Source organism: Lepidochelys kempii, chromosome 13, assembly GCF_965140265.1.
Source record: "Lepidochelys kempii isolate rLepKem1 chromosome 13, rLepKem1.hap2, whole genome shotgun sequence".
Taxonomy (NCBI): Eukaryota; Metazoa; Chordata; order Testudines; family Cheloniidae; genus Lepidochelys; species Lepidochelys kempii.
In genome coordinates, this window is record NC_133268.1 from 3,689,965 (window position 1) to 3,713,553 (window position 23,589).

At 46.5% G+C, this 23,589-nt stretch overlaps 2 protein-coding genes across 6 annotated transcripts in view; both read right to left on the bottom strand.

Annotated features, from left to right (window-relative positions):
* Positions 1 to 11,089, bottom strand: part of GMEB2 (glucocorticoid modulatory element binding protein 2) — a 43,570-nt gene extending 32,481 nt beyond the window's left edge. For 3 of the 5 annotated variants that reach the window (XM_073308883.1, XM_073308880.1, XM_073308882.1), the window contains exon 1: positions 721 to 803. Coding sequence is in view for 2 of the 5 variants with exons in the window: in XM_073308877.1 (XP_073164978.1) it covers positions 721 to 851 (131 nt within the window). In the remaining 3 variants the exon portion in view is untranslated. Of the gene's footprint in view, positions 1 to 720; positions 915 to 2,363; positions 2,383 to 10,977 lie in introns of those variants that run through there. The other 2 variants (XM_073308877.1, XM_073308884.1) reach the window with 2 other exon arrangements.
* A 4,183-nt stretch (positions 11,090 to 15,272) lies between these two features.
* The window catches only part of STMN3 (stathmin 3), a 42,672-nt gene continuing 34,355 nt past the window's right edge, over positions 15,273 to 23,589 (bottom strand). Inside the window, exons 5-6 of the mRNA XM_073308885.1 lie at positions 23,059 to 23,250; positions 15,273 to 22,035 (exon numbers count right to left, since the gene is read on the bottom strand). Of these exons, the coding sequence (XP_073164986.1) occupies positions 21,976 to 22,035; positions 23,059 to 23,250 (252 nt within the window). The 3' untranslated portion in view covers positions 15,273 to 21,975. The remainder of the gene's footprint in view (positions 22,036 to 23,058; positions 23,251 to 23,589) is intronic.

Consider the following 23,589-nt stretch of genomic DNA (forward strand, 5'->3'; position numbering starts at 1 on the left):
CAAGCTATAATACAGTTTAGTACAGCATGTATGGATAAGACCAACCAAACTCAAAAAATCAAAGCATTAGCTCAAGCAGAAGCCTAGTTTAGTCTTTGCAGCAATTCCTACAATATCAGGCAATTTGGTTGTCCCCTGACCCAGATACAACATGGCTTGGGCCTGCAAGGTAGATAAAACCAAAGTGATTTTTACCATGGCCCTGAGGCTCATGTCAGGTCAGCCAAAATCCAGGATTGTAGCAGAATATGGTTAAACCCTATTTGGGAACAGTGTATGCTACAAAACCAAACCATGTTTTAACAATGTCAGTGTTGTAACAGAAGTTCCTTCAACATAGTAAAAATTACAGTGTAGACAAGACATCCAGCTAAAGCCTAGTTTTAACCCAACTTGGCCACTCCAAAATTTAACAGCTGTTGGTAAACCCTGTTTTTCTGGCTACATATACTTGGCCACAGATAATCAGGAAGGGAATATGGGGATTATTAATCTAACTCTACTTGGTTAGCATGGTATCCAAGGTGGTGGGGGAAATCTTGGTCCTCCCTTGTCAAGGAACAAGTCAAACAACCACAGCACAGGCAGGATCATAAGGGACTGATTCTCACTCCTACTCTGAACCCTGTATTTCACAGGTATTTGATGTCTGCTTGGGTTGAATATTAAAGCCCCAACCTCCATGTCACTTCTATTGCATATGGTGAAACCATTTCTTACCCATGTTGAGACAAGTTTGTGGTCACTAGCACAGTTTTCACTTCTTCCACACCACTGCCATCAACCACATTGTCAGGTGTCGTTACCACGACCACCTCCTCCATGTGAACGCTCACATCTGGGGTTGCCATGGTTAGGCAGGAGAACACAAAGATCACCAGCTGCGTGGAGAGGTCCCTCCGTGAACTGGTTTCCTGTCAAAAAAAGAAAGACCAAAAATGTGATACATGAGAAGATTCTCACTAGTAAAAATGGCTAGAAAGAGAAGAACCAATACAGAACAGGACCAAGGCCTTCTCAAGGATTTCACAGGTATATCCTGCATCCGAAATAAAATATTAGTAATTCCCATCCCACTGGTTCCATCTTGAAAACAGTTTAAGTGAAGAATATAAGAACCATAAGATGAGATATTGGAAAACGTACCAGGTCTATGCATAGGAACCCAAATACCTTAGTATTGGGTGTAGGATTTTAATAGGCTTTGTTGCTGTTGTGTGGTTGCTACTTCAGAAGCCATTTGAGACAACAAAATTACATGGTAGCTGAACTTCTCCCAGTACTGCCTACGTTCATAAAGTGAAACAGGAGAGGCCAGACCTTGCATTCTTTTGGCCCCATAAAATGGCACCCTGGGAAAAAACATTCAAACAGTAGAGTCTGCCCCGTCATTGGTATTTATTAATGTAACTATTCACCACAGGATATCTTCAACTGGCTAGCTACTCCTGACACTAAAGAACTATTGATCAGCAAGCTATTGTCTGAGCATTGTATGCCTTGTGACAATTGGACTGCGTTTTGTAATCTGAGGCTCTTCCCTGTTGTTATTCCTTCCTCCCCACATCTATTTTACAATGGGGAGCGAGGTTGATGCATGTCATCTCCTGCTCCCATCTGGACTGTTATTGAGTTGCAGCAGTCATAGTCTTCAGGGCTCTGATACAGCCCAGCATCCTCTTTGCCCGCATCCATGGCACTTCAGAACATAGGAATTGTTATACCAGGTCAAACCAATGGTCATTCCAGCTCAGTATCCTGTCTCTGACAGTAGCCAGTACCAGATGCTTTAAAGTAAAGTGCAAGAATCTTCATAATGATTACTTTGTTGTGGGCGAAGGAAGCATTTTCCTAATTCTATCAATTAGGAGTTGGCTTCAAAGTGCTAGCAACTTCAAGCAAAGATACCCCAGAATCCTCTTTAGTGGCACTAAAAGTGTTTCAAAACAACAACCCTTGCTACTCTGTTTGGAATATACCCTCAATCTATAATGTCTCTCTTTTCTTGTTACTTAATGTCTTGTGTGAATGTCAGTGAAATTATGTTTAAAACTTTGTTTCCTATTTTAATGTGCTTAAAACTTTTACACACTACACTTTTCACTGCCTGTTGTGAGCAACTTTACCCTCTCTCTTCCCCTCTCCCCTTGAAGCTTGCCCACTATCCAGTCACCACAGCTCCTAACTTCCTTATGCCAGCCTCAAAAGCCCTAGGTCTCCAGTCCATCTCTGCTCCTGCCTAAGGTTTCTCCACTGTTAACACTTGCACATCCTCCTTCTCTGGTACACTCCCAGAAGATTCCTTTATTATTATTAGTTATTATCATTTAACATTTATACTGCGGTAGCATCTAGAGTCCCACCAAGTCAGGGCCCCATTGTCCTTGGTGATTCCAAAATCTGTCTCACGGTATTCCTGTAAGGAGCAGAAGAGAGTGCCTTCAGGTTTCTGGAGGTCATAGTGATTTCTGTACACTGATTCACGGAAAGCAGTCAGCTCCAGGATGTAAATGAAATTCCTTCCATTCCCAGAAGTTTTAGCCCAAAACAAAACTTTGCAGAATCGGAAAGCATAAAGTGACAGAGAAAACTGTTTTCAAGTCAGTGTTTCTAAGGGATCAGTAACAAATTTAAGAGAAAAAAATATTTTTACAGTTCTGATTTTAATGTTGATGGTGTCCCTTTAAAGGCACAATTGTCTCAGCTAGCTCTTGCTTTCTCATTACTGGCTTGCTTCCTAGCTGCTGTTGATTGAAGGGGGAAAAAGGACCCTCTGAAGAATCAGAAAACTTCTCTGCCCTACTAAATGTATCACCACAGGGAATCCCTCTGTTAGTTTCACTGATATAGACAAGATTATGTTGAGCACCTACACACTGCTTAACACTTTCATTATTCTGCACTGCAGTGCTCTTTGTTAGAAAGTCTGTTCACATTATTATACATGGTATATCTTGGTATTATGGTAGACTGCACTGCAGAAGTGATTTATTAATGGTACTATTTACCATTCAAAGTTCAGTTCTACTCTGAAATCTGGCTTTGCGAAAATGGCATATTCATACTCAGTGGATCTGCTCCTTTGGTGCATAGAGTCTCACTTTACTTACCAAAGTTATTACAACAATCATCCCTGCAGAACCAATAACTTCAGTTTGAGAGAGTAAACTTGGATATTTCTGGTTCATGTACCACGAAAAAACTATTAACTAAGTTCCAATTGTAGGGTCATGTGTGTAACTCTACAGGCTTAAAATTACACTATAGTTTACACTTGTGCAAACCCACAAGAGTGCTGCATACCAAGCTGGAAGGGGTTGCAAGTGCTTTGAAGGATAGGATTAAAATTCAAAATGATCTGGACAAACTAGAGAAGTGGTCTTAAGAAAATAGGATGAAATTCAATAAGGACAAATGCAAAGGACTCCACTTAGGAAGAAACAATCAGTTGCACACATACAAAATGGGAAACGACTGCCTAGGTAGGAGTACTGCGGAAAGGGATCTGAGGGTCATAGTGGATCACAAGCTAAATATAAGTCAACAATGTAATCCTGTTGCAAAAAAAGCAAACATCATTCTGGGATGTATTAGCAGGAGTATTGTAAGCAAGACAGGAGAAGTACTTCTTCCAGTCTACACCACGCTGATTAGGCCTCAACTGGAGTATTGTGTCGAGTTCTGGGTGCCACATTTCAGGAAAGATTTGGAGAAAGTCCAGAGAAAAGCAACAAAAATGATTCAAGGTCTAGAAAACATGACCTATAAGGGAAGATTGAAAAAACTGGGTTTGTTTAGTCTGGAGAAGAGAAGACTGAGAGGGGACATGATAACAGTTTTCAAGTACATAAAAGGTTGTTACAAGGAGAAGGGAGAAGAATTGTTCTTCTTAACCTCTGAGGATAGGACAAGAAGCAATGGGCTTAAATTGCAGCAAGGGCAGTTTAGGTTGGACATTAGGAAAAACTTCCTAACTGTCAGGGTGGTTAAGCACTGAAATAAATTGCCTAGGGAGGTTGTGGAATCTCCATCATTGGGGTTTTTTAATAGCAGGTTGGACAAACACTGGTCAGGGATGGTGTAGATCAGTGGTTCTCAAAGTGGTTCGCCACTCCAGGCCAATGGGGGCTGCGGGAAGGGCGGCCAGCATGTCCCTTGGCCTGTGCCACTTCCCGCAGCCCCCATTGGCCTGGAGCGGCGAACCGTGGCCAGTGGGAGCCGCGATTGGCCGAACCTGCGGACGCGGCAGGTAAACAAACCAGTCCGGCCCGCCAGGGGCTTTCCCTGAACAAAAGGGGGACTGGCTTTGAGAACCACTGGTCTAGATAATACTTAGTCCTGCCATGAGTGCAGGGGACTGGACTAATGACCTCTCGAGGTCCCTTCTAGTCCTATGATTCTATGATAACTGTAAGTGAGAGCAGCACTTGCCCTTTAGAAAGCTTATCACTAGTGAAATGCAAGAGCCAGAAAGAATACAGCATGACTTTCAGATACCAACCTGAGCCTGAAAGGCTGACAATTAGCGGAGAAAAATAATTATTTACTTGTGAAGTAAGCAATATTTGACATACTAAATGTGGAACCTCATCATGCCTTTTAAAAAACACAAACCACAGTGACACCACACTTAAGGATGTCATCTTAAACACCTCTGGAACTACTTTCTCCAGGTGCAAAACAGACTGTTGCAGATAGTTTGGATTCTGGGATCAGAGATTCAATTGCAAAAGATTAAGTGACAAAACAGGAAACCCCTGAAAGAAGCCCTACTTATTTAGCATGCTCTCTCCCAACCGCCCCCTCTTCTCCACATCTACACTATGCTATACTAAATTACACACACACACACTATTTCTATTGCTCCCACGCTGCACACAGGGAGCCAACGGCTTGCCTTTCCCCTCCTTACCAGTCTGAGCATTGGTGCTCACAGCTGCTGCCCTAGCTGTCTCTGCCTTCCTGGTCACATACCCAGTCACTTTATAATGCGGAGAAGCCCAAGCCCTGCCCCTAGAGCAAGGCCTGGAATCCCCTCTTGCGTAAGAACCATAGAGCTCTGATGAATCATCAGCTGCCAGCTCGGGGCAAGTAGTCAGCCTGGGCATGGCTCTGCAGCACACAGGGAGCAGGGCTGCTCCTGAACAGCTCCAGGCCCAGCAGATCCAGCCTCTGCCTGCTGTCTCCTCAGGCTCTCTGTACTCCTGTTCTACGCCTTCTATAATCTCCTGGCTTCTCTTGAACCTTTATTTTACCCATTCATTCTTCTTTCTTTGACAGTGACTTGTGTCTTTACCCAGAGCCCGGCTTTCCAAAATTAAGGCACTCTTTTCTACAAATGGACCCCTATGCTCAGGTGGGGCCCAAAGAAGTCAGCAGAGCTCAGCCCAGAAACAGGGGTCCACACACATGGTGTTTGTTGCAGACTGGAGCCTCAGTTTTATACTCCACTCATCCTACAGAAAAGCAGAGCAGGGGAGAGGCTAAGACAGTTTAAAGCTCCTTACAAGAATAACCTGACCCTCAAGTTGTTTGCCAAACAAAACAAAACAGAAGTTGCCTTGGGTCTTTCCCCTCCCGCCACTTCTTCTTCCCAACCAAGTGTTGCATCCAATGAAGTGAGCTGTAGCTCACGAAAGCTCATGCTCAAATAAATTGGTTAGTCTCTAAGGTGCCACAAGTACTCCTTTTCTTTTTGCGAATACAGACTAACACGGCTGTTACTCTGAAACCAACCAAGTGTGTTATTTTAACAAAAGAAAATTATGTTGCATGTCCCCTCCCTCAAGGACAAGCTGCAGATCTGCTCTGACCTACATTTAAAAATCCTGGGTGTACTGGCTGACCAATATGAAGATGAGAAAGAATTATTCCCTGCTTCAGCTTCCTTGTCAACACTACCAGTTATGCCCCATATGGCACTTTGGGAAGAGCACTACAGTCAGCTATAGGCTTGCTTCCTAAAGGGCAGTAGAGGCCATGGCAATCTGAGCTGTGAGCCACAACAGGAATTTAGTCAAGCAAATGGGCAAATAGTTTTTTCTACCAGTTGGTGCCACTTCCAAACACTGAGGTGGGAGGCCAGTTTTTATTTTCAGCTTCAGATCAGACACAGTTACAACTCAGGCTCAAATCTTCAAAGAGCTGTACATCTGTAAAATGGGGACTGTACTTCTTTTCTCCCACATTTGTCTGTCTTGTCTACTTCAAATGGAAGTTCTTCAGGGTAGGAAATGTCTCTTACTATGCATGTACAGCACCTACCACAATGAAGCCCTGCTCTCGGCTAGAGCCTTTAGTTGCTAGCTAACACCACTAACAAATCACATATGAAAGTAAGAGAATTTGCAGCCAAAATTTCTAAATCGGCTTTATCTCTGCCTTATTATTCCCAGCCAAACTTTCCCAACTAACTGTCAAGACACAGAAAAAGCACACCACTGTCTCAAAGGAAACTCTTTACATTGGGTTTCAAATTGTAACAGAGCCTATTGCTATTTATGACTAGACAACCTTTTATTCCATGCTTTCCCAGGGACCACAACTTTCGGTTCTTATACTATGCTTATCACCATAGTATCTGAGCACCTTCCACTAGTGCATTAGTGCATCTCACATGTCCACCTGCTAACCATTCAGCAACCTGCACCCATCATCCCACTATGGATGGAGACCTCATTCCACCCTATTCACCCTCCCAATATTGGCCAGAGACCCTATGCTCTAGCTACTGTACAATCCAGAGATCAACCACTACAATGGCCCACCCAATGCTGAAGATACTGAATTATAAAACAACTACAAAAGGAGAACTTAGAGTTGTTAGAATCATAATGTAGGGTTGGAAGGGACCTCAAGTAGTCATCTAATCCATCCCCCAACACTCAGGCCGGATTAAGTATGCCTAGACTATTCCCGACAGGCGTCTGTCTAACTTGTTTTTAAAAACCTCAAAATGACAGGGATTCCACAACTTGTCTAGGTAACCTGGTCCAGTGATTAACCATCCTTATAGTAGGAAAGTTTTTCCTAATATCTAATCTAAGTTTCTCTTGCTGCAAACTCAGCTGATTACTTCTTGCCCTTCCCTCAACGGACATAGAATCATAGAATATCAGGGTTGGAAGGGACCTCAGGAGGTCATCTAGTCCAACCTCCTGCTCAAAGCAGGACCAATCCCCAACTAAATCATGCCAGCCAGGGCTTTCTCAAGCCTGACCTTAAAAATATCTAAGGAAGGAGATTCCACCACCTCCCTAGGTAATGCATTCCAGTGTTTCACCACCCTCCTAGTGAAAAAGTTTTTCCTAATATCCAACCTAAACTTCCCCCAGTGCAACTTGAGACCATTACTCCTCGTTCTGTCATCTGCTACCACTGAGAACAGTCTAGATCCATTCTCTTTGGAACCCCCTTTCAGGTAGTTGAAAGCAGCTATCAAATCCCCCTCATTCTTCTCTTCCGCAGACTAAACAATCCCAGTTCCTTCAGCCTCTCCTCATAAGTCATGTGTTCCAGTCCCCTAATCATTTCTGTTGCCCTCTGCTGGACTCTTTCCAATTTTTCCACATCCTTCTTGTACTGTGGGGCCCAAAACTGGACACAGTACTCCAGATGAGGCCTCACCAGTGTCAAATAGAGGGGAACGATCACATCCCTCCATCTGCTGGCAATGCCCGTACCTATACATCCCAAAATGCCACTGGCCTTCTTGGCAACAAGGGCACACTGTTGACTCAAATCCAGCTTCTCGTCCACTGTAACCCCTAGGTTCTTTTCTGCAGAACTGCTGCAGAGCCATTCGGTCCCTAGTCTGCAGAGGTGCATGGGATTCTTCCATTCTCAATGCAGAACTCTGCACTTGTCCTTGTTGAACCTCATCAGATTTCTTTTGGCCCAATCCTCTAATTTGTCTAGGGCCCTCTGTATCCTATCCCTACCCTCCAACGTACCTACCTCTCCTCCCAGTTTAGTGTCACCTGCAAACTTGCTGAGGGTGCAATCCACACCATCCTCCAGATCATTAATGAAGATATTGAATAAAACCGGCCCCAGGACCGACCCTTGGGGCACTCCGCTTGATACCGGCTGCCAACTAGACATGGAGCCATTGATCACTACCCGTTGAGCCCGACAATCTAGCCAGCTTTCTATCCACCTTATAGTCCATTCATCCAGCCCATACTTCTTTAACTTACTGGCAAGAATACTGTGGGAGACCATGTCAAAAGCTTTGCTAAAGTCAAGGAACAACACGTCCACTGCTTTCCCCTCATCCACAGAGCCAGTTATCTCGTCATAGAAGGCAATTAGATTAGTCAGGCATGACTTGCCTTTGGTGAATCCATGCTGACTGTTCCTGATCACTTTCCTCTCCTCTAAGTGCTTCAAAATTGATTCCTTGAGGACCTGCTCCATGATTTTTCCAGGGACATGGAGAACAACTGATCACCATCCTATCTATGACAACCTTTCACATATTTCAAGACCCCCTCATTCTTCTCGTTCCTAAACATGCCCCACTTTTTCAACCTTAAATAAGTGCTCTTCTCCCACCCCACCAAGATTTTGGTGGTTAAACTAAGTATTCATGAAAGAAAGGCTCTCACAGCAACAGCTCAAGCCAAAACAATACAAGGAGTTGCTAAGAGAGTGCTCTCTTTCGCTTTCCGTGTACCTCCAGTCTTACCAGCAACCTTCTGCTGGTGGCATCTGACTCAGATGATGAAAAGGAACATGCATCAGTGCACACTGCTTTGGATTGTTATCAAGCAGAACCCATCATCAGCATGAATGCATGTTCACTGGAATGGTGGTTGAAACATAAAGGTACATATGAATTGCTAGCGCATCTGATACGTAAATATCTTGCAACACCAGCTATAGCAGTGCCATGTGAACATCTGCTCTCACTTTCAGGTGAGATTTTAAACAAGAAGGCAGTAAAATGTAAACAAATGTAAATGTAAACAAATGTAAACAAACTTCTTTGTCTGAGCAATTGGCTGAACAAGAAGTAGGACTGAGTAGACTTGTAGGCTCTAAAGTTTTACATTGTTTTATTTTTGAATGCAGTTATTTTTTGTACACAGTTGTACATTTGTAAGTTCAACTTTCATGATAAAGAGATTGCACTATAGTACTTGTATTAAGTGAATTGAAAAATACTATTTCTTTTATTTTTACAGTGCCCTTTCCACTATCACTGCAGCTGTCTGCCTAACCACATGAATGAAAAGAGGGACAAAGAAGAGATGCTATGCTTTAAGAAACCAGGATGTGCGGAAAGATTAAAATTCCTTGGACCTGACCAGAAGGAGCGGTAGAAACCTCCCCTGCCATCCCCAAATACAGATTGCACTCTCTGGAAACAGGCATAGAACTGCTTATTTTGGAACTGCTAAGGGGTTCCATCCCCAACCCATTTCTGAAGAGTATCCAGCCCTGAATTCTGCATCAAATCAGAAGGTACACAGCAACACATAAAATGCTTGGAAACATTTTGAAACACAGAATTTTAGATTAATTTAATTATTACAGAATCAATAAATTCATTTTAATATTTAATTATGTATCTGTGCTTTTCATGATACCACAGATATTCCAGATCATCACAGTAACCAGAAGGACTTGCCTCAGATACTAGGTCAACTGTATAACAGAAGGGAACTGCCAGTAACCCTGTTTTTTGGGTGGGGTTTTGTACACAACATGCAGTGACTAGGGGTGCACTTGAGCTTTAGGCAGGCTGGGGGAGGGCACAAACTGCACAAGGTGAACATATTGCATGAAATGGTAGGGGAGATCTTGGCACTTGAGAGGTCTATGGGTATGGAGACTACAATGTTAGCAGGTGTGAGAGAGAAAAGGGCTTCCACAGAATGTCTGAGGTACTTTTGACTACAAGATGGTGCACATATTACCTACCTACTCTACACAGTGCCCAAAAGGCATGTTTCCAACTGGAATGATGGCACAATGCATGCAAAGTAACAGGGGCTGGTTGCAATGAAAGGTTACGGGATGCATTTCGTAGAATGCCCGAAGGAGGAAAGAATTTACATGGGGGTAGGGTGTAAACATTGCACATAACACCTAGAGAGAGTGGCGCATTAGCGTGTAAGAAAACGGTACATGCAACACCCAGAAGGAGCGTACTGTAAGGGAAGCGGGTGATATGAACACTGTGCAGGCAATGCCCAGAGGACAAGGGTGTACACACTGCATGCACTAGTCAGAGGCGGGTCTGCTGGCAAGGCGTGGGTGCGGAGACGGCAGGCACTGCTCGCCGAGGGTACTAATCCTGCATACACAAAGGGACGCAAGGTGGTGCAGACAATCCCTTCCCTGTCCGGGTAGGGAAGTGCCCAGCTAGAAGCAGGGTGGGGCAAACGCCGCATTCAACCCCCGGGGGGGGGGGGGGGCTATATCTGGAGGCAGGGGCAGGGCGTCCGTGCACGCGGAGGCGCGCGCGGCTCAGCGGCAGCCGATGCCCGGGGAGCCGGACGAGGGAAGGAGGGCGCGCGCACGGGGGGCGGGAGGGCGGGAGGGCGCGCGCACGGGGGGCGGGAGGGCGGGAGGGCGCGCGCACGGGGGGGCGGGCAGGCAGGCACCGCGCGCAGCCCCACGGGGGGGGCATTTCCACAGGCGGCGCGTGCAGCCCCCGCGCGAGCTGCGAGGCAGCGCCCGCTTCTTCCCCTCCCGCGCGCTGGGGTCCCCGCAGTCCCAGCGCGGGCGGGGGCGGCGCGGGCGGGGCGCGCTCACGCTGGCAACGCCGGACGGGGGAGGAGGAGGAGGAGGGGGGGAGCGCGGGGGCGCGCTCACGCTGGCAGCGCCGGGCGGGGGGGGAGCGGGGCGGGCGGCCGGGCGCTGCCGCCGTCTCCCTGCCGCTGCCGTAACGTCCTGACGCTCCGCAGGGACCCGCTGGCCGGACGGTGCGTGCGGAGGCCCAGCGGCGGCGCCGGGCCCGGCTCTTACCTCAGGCTGGGGCTCCCGCTGCCCCGCGCAGGCTCCGGCTCCTTGTTAGGCGGCGGGTGGGAGAAGGGGGGAGCCGGGCTCCGGCGCGCGCCGCTCTGCCCCGCGCAGGCGCACGCGGGGGCAAGGCAGCGCTGCTGGGACTTATTTAGCGGGGGCGGTGGAGCCGGCCGGCCTGTGAAATAGGTGCCGGCCTGGCCTAGCGCGCCTGCGCGGCAGGACGTTCTGGGGGGAGGGCGCGGGCCCCGGCCTCGCTCTGTCCCCTCTGTGCTCAGCACAGCGGCGGAGCGCGCGCGCGCCCGCCTCTCTGCTCCCGCTGCTGCTGCGGCGGGCTCGTGCATTGGGCCACCTGCCTGTGCATGCTCCAGGGGCACGGGGCGTGGTGCGTTTTGTTCTGGGCATTGTGCAGGCACCTTCCCGCAGCAACTTGCGCCTGCATTCCGTGCGCGCGTGGTCCCTACCTCCTTTGGTGGCTGGTGCACGGATCTCACTTGGTGCACGTTCTGTTTGTGAGCTGGCCCTTTCTCCCCACACTCCTTTCCCCCTCCGCATTAAGGGTTTGCATGGTGCTTCGACATTTAAGTGCTAAATCTGCCTGCGTTCCCGTTTCTGCAAGCGTTCTGTGTGTGCACGTGCATTTCCTTTGTGTTTGCCTTCTGCCTGTACATGCATTGCACCTGTGCATGCATCCTGTTTAGGATTGGTGGTGGCTGCAATACGTCGCTCTTGCAGATGTATATTAAAATGTCGCAAACGACCTCACACTCTGGGCCTTACCACTAGAGCTTGCAATGAGGGAGAATTAGTGAACATCTAGTTCCTGGTGGTGGTGTAATATTTTTTATTATAATGCATCTGTGCTAAGACACTCACAGTACTGCACTGATAGTTAAAATAATACACAAACCTTGCTAGTCCAATAAAATTTAAAATATTAAGTTTAATTCAGGTTCTCATACTGCCCTTTTCACCATAGTAGCTGAGCACCTTCCAGAAGTGAATTAAGCAAAGTGACTAATGTTTGTCACGTGTGGTTCTCCCTTCCTTTTCTCTTTTTCTTTCTGATGATTTGTTTTGTTTTGTTTGCCTGCTCTGCTACATGTGTATATATTGAAGGCAAGGTTAAAAAAAGTGCATCTTGCACTTGGAACAGAAGGTGATGACGCCTAAGATGGTTCTTGGATCTTGTGAAGTTTGTTCCACAACCTGTGACTGGCCCATGAGAAAGTTCTCTCACCAGTATAGATGTGAATCCATGTGAATCTATACTGTGAATTATCCATGTGAATGACAGCTCCCTCATGCTTGGCCTGACTCCTGAGAAGTGGTGCTGTCATCAATACCTGAGCATCAGGCAATCAGTTAGGTATCCTGGCATCCAGTCTCTTGAAGATCAGCTCAGGTGAAGTGTTATCACCTTTGAAATACAAAAAAAAAAAAAAAGAAAGAAAAAGCCACCCTCCCCACCACTCCGCCACAAGGCAATCCCACCGCAACCCCAACCCAACTCTGCAATGTCCCCTTCAACAGCCGCTAATAGTGTCTCAAACCCCCTCACACACACATGCAATGCACTTTCATGTTGGTGAGCAGACAGCTGCTGTATTTTCAAAAGTTTTGTTCTGTTACCGCTTAAACTGTGGAAGTGGGAACACTGCAGCATCTTTAGCTGGACATAGAAACTTTTAACGTTAGCTGTTCCAGTGTATTGTGAGAATAATGCAAATCTTTAGACCCATGTTAAAAAAAAACTGGCAGATTAAATTATTTTTATGGCAACTGGAAAATCCATTAAAAAATGGCCAGCCTGGTTAAATACTGGCCAGCTGATCACATTAATGCCATCTGACTAGGGCTCTTATGGGAGGTAGTGTAGAGAGCAGAGAACAGATTTGATATGATCATGGTAGCTTGTGTTGTTGAGGAGAGAAACTGCAGCATTCTTTGTGTGTTGGGGATTCCTAAGGGCTGATGGCTTCATGCACAGGTGTATTGCACTGTTTTAGTCCATCCAGGAGGGGACTAAGGCATGAGTTACTGAGGCCAAGTCAGTGTTCACTAGGATGGGATGGAGTCTCTTAGTTAGCCTGAGATGGTATACTCCTGGGGAAATTCTGCAGCACTGCGCACCCGCAGAATTAATATCCAGTGTGGAATTTTTATTCTGCCCAAGTGCTGCAGTTCTGCCGTTTTCCCACCAGAGGTCACTGTGCGTGGGAACAGACAACTGCTGCTGACCAGCCGTAACAGTCAGCAGCTGGCTGTGTTCATCACGGGGCCCTGCCCGTGGAGCCAGGTTAGGAGGGATGGAGGATATTGGGGGAACAGTGGGGCACACAGGGCTGCTGTGGGGGGTCACAGACTGCGGTTCAGAAGGGTAAGTGGTAGGGACCAACTAGGGCGGGGGCTCAGGAGCTAGTGGGGTGACAGCATTGAGCCAGGGGCTGAATGGGAGAGGGGTTCAGGGATACATGGGGATCGGGGGGGTGCAGGGACACATGGGGACGGGGCAGATGTGCCTGACTGAACGGGAGACGCTTCATGGGGCTGTGAGGATGACACACAGAAGAACCTGGCCCTCAGTGACCAGCTGTAGAGAAGCTGACAAAAACCAAGGAGAATGAGGTTACTTAGTCTAGATATGCATAAAGAAAACAGTCTCTTGTGATGTCTAAGTGCCTTGCCTACAGTCCTGGGGACGGGAACTAGTTCTAACTTCCTGTGATGTTTTTTGTAAAAATTGCTGAGGCAGGATCAGTGGTATATTGTGGAGCACGTAGAAATACAGAGGCAGCACTATCCCTCCAGTAAGGACATAGATTATTTTCAAAAACAGGAGGATTGTGCTGTAAAGATAGAACTGCCCCTTCTGCAGGCTTCGTGCGCACATGCAGATGTCCTGGGGCCTCAGGCTCATCAGGACTTGGTGCACAAATGTTGACACGGTAATTGGTTCATGGCTATTTTCATTGTCCTTCCTAAACTGGTGTTATGGAAGACTTCTCCATTAGGAAATGGAGTCCCTTATTTCTTATAACATCACCACCCCATGTCTTCCGCTCGTTTCAGTTTCTCATCTATAAATGAAGATTCTTGAATTCTGCCACAGTTGTGCTATTTTTAATGGGATCATTAAAAGCTGATACAGTCTAGATGGCGATCCACTTTTATAGATGTTTTCATACAAAGGGGGTAAGATTGTGACATTGGCCATTTGCCAAATTAGCCAAAATTTCATCCAGTGAAAGCAAAAATGGATGTGAGGTGAAATGTCCAGAGCATACAGGGAATTTAGCCAAACATCTTCCATTTAAATGGAGAAATCCCCTGGGCCACTTTGAAAAATCTTAACTGCAGCTCCTATTTCTTCTCTCTAGATGTCCTCCATGCCCTTCCCTGTGTCCTATGGTCTTAAGTGCAGATAACTCACTAGGTTTAAAAGACCAGTATTGCCCTTTGTATCCCCTACTCATGACCGTGTATATTCCATTTTCCCCACTGCATTTTCCACTGAATGCATCCGATGAAGTGAGCTGTAGCTTACGAAAGCTTATGCTCAAATACATTGTTTAGTCTCTAAGGTGCCACAAGTCCTCCTTTTCTTTTTGCAGATACAGACTAACACGGCTGCTACTCTGAAACATTCCATTGCCTGTGACTTCGGGTGCAGGAGCTGGTTTACTGGACTTCCTGGATGTTTTCTTAGATCCTGTCCTTGTAAGACATTGACCTTCAAATACTGTTGAAGTTAATAGGCACCCAGTGGCATGAGGCCTTCCCTTGTGTCCCAGGATGGAGGTGCCTTTCCAAGGAGATTTGAGCGGGTATAAAGTGCAACGTTTTGGAATGAGGTTGCTTTTTTTAAAAAAAGAAATTTTTTTTAGGTAAAAGCTACTTCTGCTGAGCTGAGTAAGGGCCAATGCTAAAAGATGTTTGTAGGTTTCCCAGAATTTTAACCCTTTTTTTTGACAACTGACTGCTGAGTTTTTGATCCTTCTCTCCTCATGAAAGGGCTTTGAACTCTTCACTTCCCCTAGGATTAGGTAAAATAATGGTGTTATCTGCATTGAAGTGTTTAATTAGTTAGTTTTTCTCCTGGAGAATGTAGTTAAATTACAGATCTGTGAGCTGTCTTTAAGGATGGGCAATAATTACTATTTAGTTTAACAAAAACCTAGATTCCATACTCTATCTTTGAGCCAGTTTTATATTCTGCTGAGTTATTATTTTCCCAACAAGAACGGAAGCCGTGGAAGATTAAAATAAATTGGGTGTATTAAGAGAAATGGAGGCATGTGGTTTCATACCAAGTTTATTTCTTTTTATTTTTCATAATCACTTCTTTTGCACAACAACAACCTCAAGTTGACAATTAAATGCACGTGGTAGACCTAAAGGAACCAGACAAGGCTCCATTACAGTGATGGAAAGTCTGTTCATAACACCATTTACAGTATCTTATTGAGCTATTTGGGAAGAGCAAAGATAGCACGCACTGGGTCATGAGGAGTGAATCCTGCACAAGGCCAATGATATTCAAATCCAAATTGGCTCCAGAGAGAACACGGGGGCAGCCCTGGGGAACTGAATGGGCCCATTGTTTAATTTTTGTCTTTGCAGGGAGGTGGCTGATGGCCTAATAGTCATAATACTCAGCACTTGCAGAGTGCTTTCCATCTTCAAAGTGCTGTGCAGACATTAACTTGTTAATCCTCTCAACACCCCTGTGAGGTAGGGAAGTATTATTACCCCGTGTTACAGATGAGGGAACTGAGAGACACAGAGAAGTGGAGGGTACCTCTATGCCGCAAGAAAATCTGCGGCAGCAAGCCTCAGCACCCGGGATCAACTGATGTGGGCTTATGGGGCTCGTGTTATGGGGCTAAAAGTAGCGCTGCAGACATGCCTGCTTGGGCAGGGCTCAGGCTCTGAAACCCGGCGTGGGCGGGGTTCAGACTGAGCAGAAATGTCTGCTTTATTTTTAGCCCTGTAGTGCCAGCCCAAGTCAGTTGATCCGAGCTCTGAGACTCTGGGGCTGCAGGCTTTTTTTTTTTTTCTCTCTTTCAGGGTAGACTTACCCCAAATGACTTGCCCAAGTCAGGCATTCCTGGCTGCACTTCCTGTGTTCAGATAACATCCCTCCAGCTTCCAGTGAAGTTGGTTATCCCCTCAGCCCCGAGTAGGCTCTGGGTTATAGAAACCTAAATGCTGGTTTGTGCCCCTCATCTACATTACTTAGGCACCTGTACAGAGATGGAGTTTATTGGTCCTAATATGTCATGTCATCCCTAGCATGGTTTGCAGTAAGTCTCTATAGCACCATAAACAGCCATTCCCTGACTCTTGTTTCAAGTTTGATGTGGTGATAGGTGGGCATATGCATATAGAGTGTATACACATGTGCATGTCTGTGCATGCTCACTGTATGTGAATACACGGCCGTCACCACTGCAAGTGCGCAAAGCTAGTAATTCTGCTTAATGGAATGAAGCCAGTTACGTGAGACAACAAAGTTAAACAGAACCAGGGGCAGGGAGTCTCACTGGTCCTGGCAAGGGAAAAAACCTGAAATTTACACTTTACTGGAGCAGTGTCACAGCTCTGATCCCCTACTGGAACATGCACACAATTGTCTGTGAATTGCCAGTGGCACTAAAAGGCTAGCATCTGGGGTAACTCCCACACTCTGACTGCGGCAAGGTTTATTTGAGAACACAACAAAAAATGGAGTGAGAACTTCCAAAATAGACATGAACGAGGAGCACTCTGTTGTCACTTTATGGGCCGTACAGCCTTGAGAGAATCCCTTAAAACCAAATCTGAATACTTCCTCTAAATAAAGCAAACGGAAAGTCTAATATTTGGAACATGAGCCAGATTGTTCTAGTTCTTACCCAAGAATTGCTAATCACCAAGATGCTTGTGACACCTGGGAAATAATTTATCTTCAGGTTCATCTTCCTTTTTCTCTACAGGGTAGGAGTCTTTAATTTGCCCAAGAGAACAGGGAGGGAGCTAGGAATTTGAAATGTGTATACACACTGGTGGTCTTTTGCTACCACAGTTCTTTCTGTTACACCTGGAGTATACATTAGACTAAATTCTCTGCTGGTGTAAATACTGACTTCATTGAAGTTACACCAAAAGAGAGCGTGGCCCAAAGTAGATACGCTGTTACGCAAGTAGATATGCTCTTAGATGCAGCCACTAACAGCAAGTCTAGTTAGAAATTCCCATCAATGAGTGTCTAAGGGTATGGCTGCACTGCAATAAAACATGTGCAGTTGGCCTGTGTTAGCTGACTTTTCCTCTTGGCTCAGGGGCTACAAAACTACACTGTAGACATTCAGGCTTGAACTGAAACATGGGCTCTGGGACCCGGCAAGAAGGGAAGGTCCCAGAGCCTGGGCTCCAGCCCAAGGCCGAATGTCTACACTGAAATTTTATAGCCTTACAGCCTGAGCCCCATGAGCGCAAGTCAGGTGATGTAGGATAGCCATGGGTATTTTATTGCCAAGTAGATATACCCTAAAAGGCCACAGAAGGAGCTCAAGCCCTGTCATAAGAAATGGTGCCACAGGAATTTGTAAATTGCATGCCACGGAAAATACCTGAAGATGGCAACATGAGGGAATGGCTGAAGAGCCACAAGAAAAATGAAGTGTGATGGAAATATAAGGGAGTTAATGGGGTGGGGGCGGGGTAAGAAACCCCTCTTCAGGCACAAACTGCTTGTTAGCAATTCTGGGACGTCAACAGGAATGAAATAATTGTGAGCTGATGTGGATTTGTGAACTGAAGATCAAAGCGATGTATGATGCTGTCAGGCACAACGTTAGTTCAGGCATGTATCTTGCATCTGTCATTAACCTCTCTGCTGCAGTCTGGACTGTGCAAACGTTTCATCAGCAGTGTTAGTGGGATGTCCCTCCAAGCAACAGGAATTGCATTCCCAGAGGCACACAGCCACAGAAACCAAACACGTTGCCCTGATACAGCCAGTGGCACTGGACAAACTCATTTCCCTGACATTCAGTTGCACGGGGCAGACACAGCACCATGTTATACCTGATTCACCTGGGCACACCATACAAGCATTTTTCCCTGACATGACATATCCCATCAGATGTAACAAACCTTTCCCTGACATTACTGATGCAAACCTCTACCTGACATGCCCCTGTTTCTCTCCCTGATGCATCAGTTTATCCTGCACAAATGCATTTTCCTGCCATGTCCACTGTACCTCACAGCACTGAAGGTGTAAAGGTGAAGAAAATGAGGTTCCCAGCTCTCCCGTCTGCACAAGCGCTATATCCTAGGCCCCTCTCTGCCCAGATCTTGTGTGAATCACCAATTTGAGTATTTGTCAGGCAAGCTATTGCAAGAATAAGTCTTCACCTGAGATCAAAATTGGCCTGTAACTGTGTGGAGGCGATCTTGAACTGGGAGCTTCACCATGAAAGTCTGAGATGGAAGATACAAGCAGAGGCAAAAATTGAGACCTGGTGACTGTACAGGATAAGGGAAGGAAGGCCCCCAACAAAGACCAGTCTGCAGCTACCCACTTTCTTCTGCATCATACATAGAACCATCCATTTCTTCAGTCTTGTTCCCTGGTTACAGGAAATAGACTGGACTACCTCCGCAGAGGCAGAGTTGAATTAATACTAAATTGGACCCGGCTCCATTACATTTTAGGGTTGTGTTTGAAACATCACGTCCCACCCATTAGATTTTTTCTCCTGATCCTCCTTCTGCCCCACTCCTGGAATTAATTCTCCCAGTTCCCACCCACCCTGCCTGAAGGACTCTTTGGTCTGCCTCCTACTCCTGACTCCCTGATTTACCTTCCACCTGAAGCAGCCCAGACACTCAGCAGGCAGCAAACAGCTATGCACTGTGCTGCCACTTGGCTCTCGATGTACTGCTCTCTCTGGGCCTAGATCCCACAGCCCCAGGCATCCTGCCCTCACCTGGCCCTGCCTCCAAATTCTTTTGAGCCCAGTGGGTAATCAAAGTGGAAATGGTTGTTTCTCATTGGTTTTAATCTCGTGCTCATGACTACAACATTTCTGATAATAATAATCATCGTCATAGTACTAAAAACAGTATTTACAACAAGCTTCAGGTCAGAATTACACACCAAGCAAACACTCAGCACTACAGAGAGTAGGACAGGGTTAATATCTTGCAGACATCTTCTCAGCTCCCACCGGTGTGAGACACGGACATTTGACAGTTTCAACCATTTCTTACACACAAACATTTTATTTATTCATTAACTTTAAAATTTATTGTCACTATAAGGATGAGATGATTCTGGCGATGATTCCGCAGTGTACACAGATGCTTATCTAAGACAACTGCTACTTACAAACTGATCATTAGCTACTGTTAAGAAATTCAACCCTCAGTTTCCTTTCCTTTTCCCTACCCTGCCCCTAACATGCTTCCTGTCCCTTGACACTGCTGGGGCCAAACAACAGTCCTGGCCTTTCTCTGACCCTGGCAGAGAGGTTTGTGGCTAAGCTAGTCCTTCCCTTTGGAGCAGAGCTTTTCCCTAATATCCATAAACATGTTGTGGCCATAGAGGGATCTTCTCTATTTAAAAGGAGAATTTATTCTCTGGTAGATTAGGGAGAGGCTAGCGGCCTTGTTTCCAGCAGCTGCTGTCACTTCTTTACCACACTATTTGGCTTTTGTAACCAATTGTTACCCATCTGGTTTGGGGCATGGCAGATTCCTTACACTCTGCCAGCTCGTTGTAGATGGAAAACCTGCAGCTTCAGAACTGAGTCAGCAAATATTTGTTGGGGAAGGGGGGCGCAAGGGGAACTTTACACCAAATATGAAATCCCTATCTGCTTTGGCATCTTGACACCACCTGGTGCCTTTGTGCTAGATGACATTCCAGCCCTGCTTATCCCAACCCTGGTTTGTGACACCCCTCAGCGCCTGCCTGCACAACTGCCAGGAGCCATTCTATGTACAGTAAAAGGAAGCAGTATATACATGTCTGTGGCACCCACTGGGCCAAGAGCATATAGTTGTTTGGACAAGTTATTCTCCTTGGTGACATTGCCTCCACAGAGCCGCACTGGAGGAGTAGTGTGCCTCACCGAAAGAGTGGCTTTTTGAAGGTAATGTGTGCAAAGGGCACCAGTTACTAGAAAGTAACCTCCTGTTCCCCTTGATGGCCTGTTAGTTCATCCTGGGTTCCGAAACAGACTCCATTATGGCCATTGGGAGAGGGGAAGTTTGTGACACAGTGAGGATGAATTTCAGTCCATGATTCCTTCCCGTATTTGTGCCTATATTCCTGTTCCCTTTCCTTGGAAACACTGCACTGGTCTGGAAGAAAGGTACCAGTACACTGCAAAAGTTGGAAGGTGGGAGGAAAGAATCTTTGCTGCTCTATGTTCCAAAAGGAAAAAGAGCTGCCATGTTCTCCCCCACAATATCCTCCCACAAGGAAATGCTCTTGTGCAAGCCGAATCCTGCACAAACACCCTATAACAAGTCTTCACTGAGTTTAAGATGGTGCCTTCTTGCACTTTAGCCACAGACATAAAAAGGCCAGTTGATGAATCAATCAAGTCAAATTCAGATCTGGCGTTAAGCGTCTGCCACTCTATTGACCTCAGTGATGGAATGGCAGACCCCTTACAGATGGCTCATCATCTGCTTTTACAGCAGCCACCTCTGTAAACAGTGACCTTACATTTCTACCGCCATGACTACACCAGAAGCAGGTACACAAACATCTCCTAACCCCTTCTGTCTTCTCCCTGGCAGCGTGTCCCCCCCCCCCCCCCCCCCACCTGTCTTTTCCAAAGCTGCCATTCTGGAAATACCATTGAAGAGATCAGGGTGTCCTTTGCTACACCGAAGAGCCAGAGCTCTCTGGTTCATTCTATGATCTTTGGTCCAAATGTCTCTCCTGTAATGGTATTGAAGAGTCACATCCATCTTTGGGAAGAGGGAACAGTAATTCTCCCAAATTAGAGTTTTTCTAAAGGCTGGTGGGCTGATTCACAATCACATACCCTTTCTAGTTTGTTTATTTACTTACTGAAGTGAAATGTTATTGTTTGTGAAATTGATTGACAGTCCTGGAAATCGAGCCACCCCAATTATCCATAGAATCGGGTTCAACACAGGCAGTAACTGTGCAGGCTTCCCTGACACTGCTTAGCCAGCATGCCCCAGTCTTGCCTCTACAACTGAGAGGGTAGTTCAGTCTACAGGCTTATTCAGCCCATGGCCGACTAGGCTATCCACTAATGCCTGTGGTGATGATATTTTTTGTGATATGGGCACCTGTCCACTAGGCTCTGAGACCCCCAGCTAATTTCACATGGGCTACCAAAGCACTATCAGAAAGTAACGACTAAGTCACTACCTACCTGGGCTGGCTTCAAACCAGTGACCCAAGGTGAAAGGTTCTGCATGACATAACCAATTCCTTGAGCCATCTGGTCTCCTTCTCCATCTGCTGGGAAACAATGGATCCATTAACCACTCCCTCACAAGGAAGAAATCCTCACTATTTACTGCCCATTGTCTTGACACTGATATCTGGCTCAGAGCAAACACCAAGAGTAGTATAAGCTCTGGATAGGAAATCCATATCTCCATGACACTGCTGGTTGAATTTATTAATATCTGAATTCTTTACATCTGTTTAAGAAAGATTTTTAAAAAAGAACAAAATCCCAAAGAGAAGCTGATTGATTGGTTATTGACTGATTCTATACTTCATATGAACTAGCTGCTAGTATGCTTAGAGGTACCCCATGGCCTGTGATCCCCCACAAGTACTGAACAGTTAAGGATGGAGAGAGAGAAGCGTGTAGCTGAGGAACGAACACCAGAGGGTGGGGGGAAATGGGGAACCGAATGTTGCATCTAGACAAACAAAATAAAATGGGTTGGGTGGGTTGGTTGGTGGGTTGGTTGGTTGTCAGGAACCAGGTGCTAGATGTGTAGAAAAGCCCTTTATCCAGAGATCTCCTCCCGCTGTTCCTTGTTCCTGCGAACCTCAGCTGCATGCAGTTCCTGCAAAGACATGGAAAGGGTTACAGCGTCTGCAGGCTGCACAGGGCAAACCCAAGGCTGTTTCCCATCTCCTCTCAGTTTAATCTGCAACTGAACAGTTTCTGGTTTTGTGCATGCATCTCCTCATCCTCAGGAGCCTGGCACCATCAAACACATACACTCAAACACTGTCAGAGTTGGTGTAATTCCACTGAAGCCACTAGACTTACACCTAGGGAATTTTAGCCCCCTCCTATGCAGAGCTCAGAAGACCAGGCATATCACATGAATGTTCTGTGAATGGGTCTTCAGTACCAGTGTTCAGAGCCTGCTGCAGCTGGCTCACAGAAGGAGCCCCACACAAATGATGTCCTGCCCCACACTGAGACCGGAAGCGGTTGTAGCCTCTGGCCCCAGAGATGAGCAGTTATCAAATCGCAGTGCAGCAGAGGAGACCTGAGGTCAGTGCTGCCTTTGGGCTCCCAAGCAAGGGCCAGCAGAAGATAAAGTAACGTTCTCTGCCATTAGACCGGAGGAGGGGGAGCCTGAGCCTGCTACACTGCTCTCAGGTGCACGTCTCCTCCATCTCATGGTATCCTGAGCTACTGCTGAAGAACTCTGTTTAGTACCTGTTCTGATGGAGGAGAGGTCAGATGTGGTAAGAAAGTGCCCAAAACTCAGTGCTCACTTTCACACAGCCAAGTATAGAGTCCCACCCCACTCCAAAAACGTATGAGGCAGAGAGAGAGAGAAGGAAGAAAACTGGGGAGCAGGGCTCCAGAGGGAAGGGGTGAGCAGAGCACATTCAACACCTTGGGGAGGGAGAGTTACACAAGGTAGCCTAGGAAAATGGTGGTGCAGGAGATATAGATTGTATACAGAGCTCTGCTCTCATGGTGAACATCCCAGCTGTGTCTGAGGTCAGCAGGCCAAGCTACAGATGCTAGGCAAAGGCTTTGGTACCAGTAGCCACTATAATATAGGCAGGTGTCCTGGCCCTGCCCATTCTCTAGGTGTGCTGGGACAAGGGAATCTAGCACTTGCCTTCTCACGCAGTCGCTCCCTCAAGGCAGCTAGGTGAGCTTCACGGATCTCCTTGCTCAGCTCCATCTTGTAGTTGAGCTTCTCCTCAGCCAGCCGGCTGAAGTTATTGTTCTCCTCCAGGGCCTTGTGCAGCACCTCCCGCTCGTGCTCCCGCTTCTCCGCCAGCTGCTTCAGCACTTGGGCCTCCTGGGTCTGTGGGAAGCCAATAGTGTATGTGAAAGGAATTCTTCATGTCCCTTGTCTCAGAGATGCTTCCCTGATCTGATCTGCAATGTCTCCCTGGAGGTGCCACAACCACCTCCTTTGGGTGTCTGTCCAAAACCTAGCAACTCTGTTATAGGATTTGCACTCAATATTTACTCTAAACTGATCTGCCCCTCTTAAGGCTTTGACCATTGCTTCTTGTCCAACCATCTTGCATTCATGTGGCTACCCCCCTCCATCCATTAGATGATATTTAGATATTGCGACCATGTTCTCCGCACCCCACAAATCCTTTCTAGATCACATGCGACAAATTTTCAAACCTCT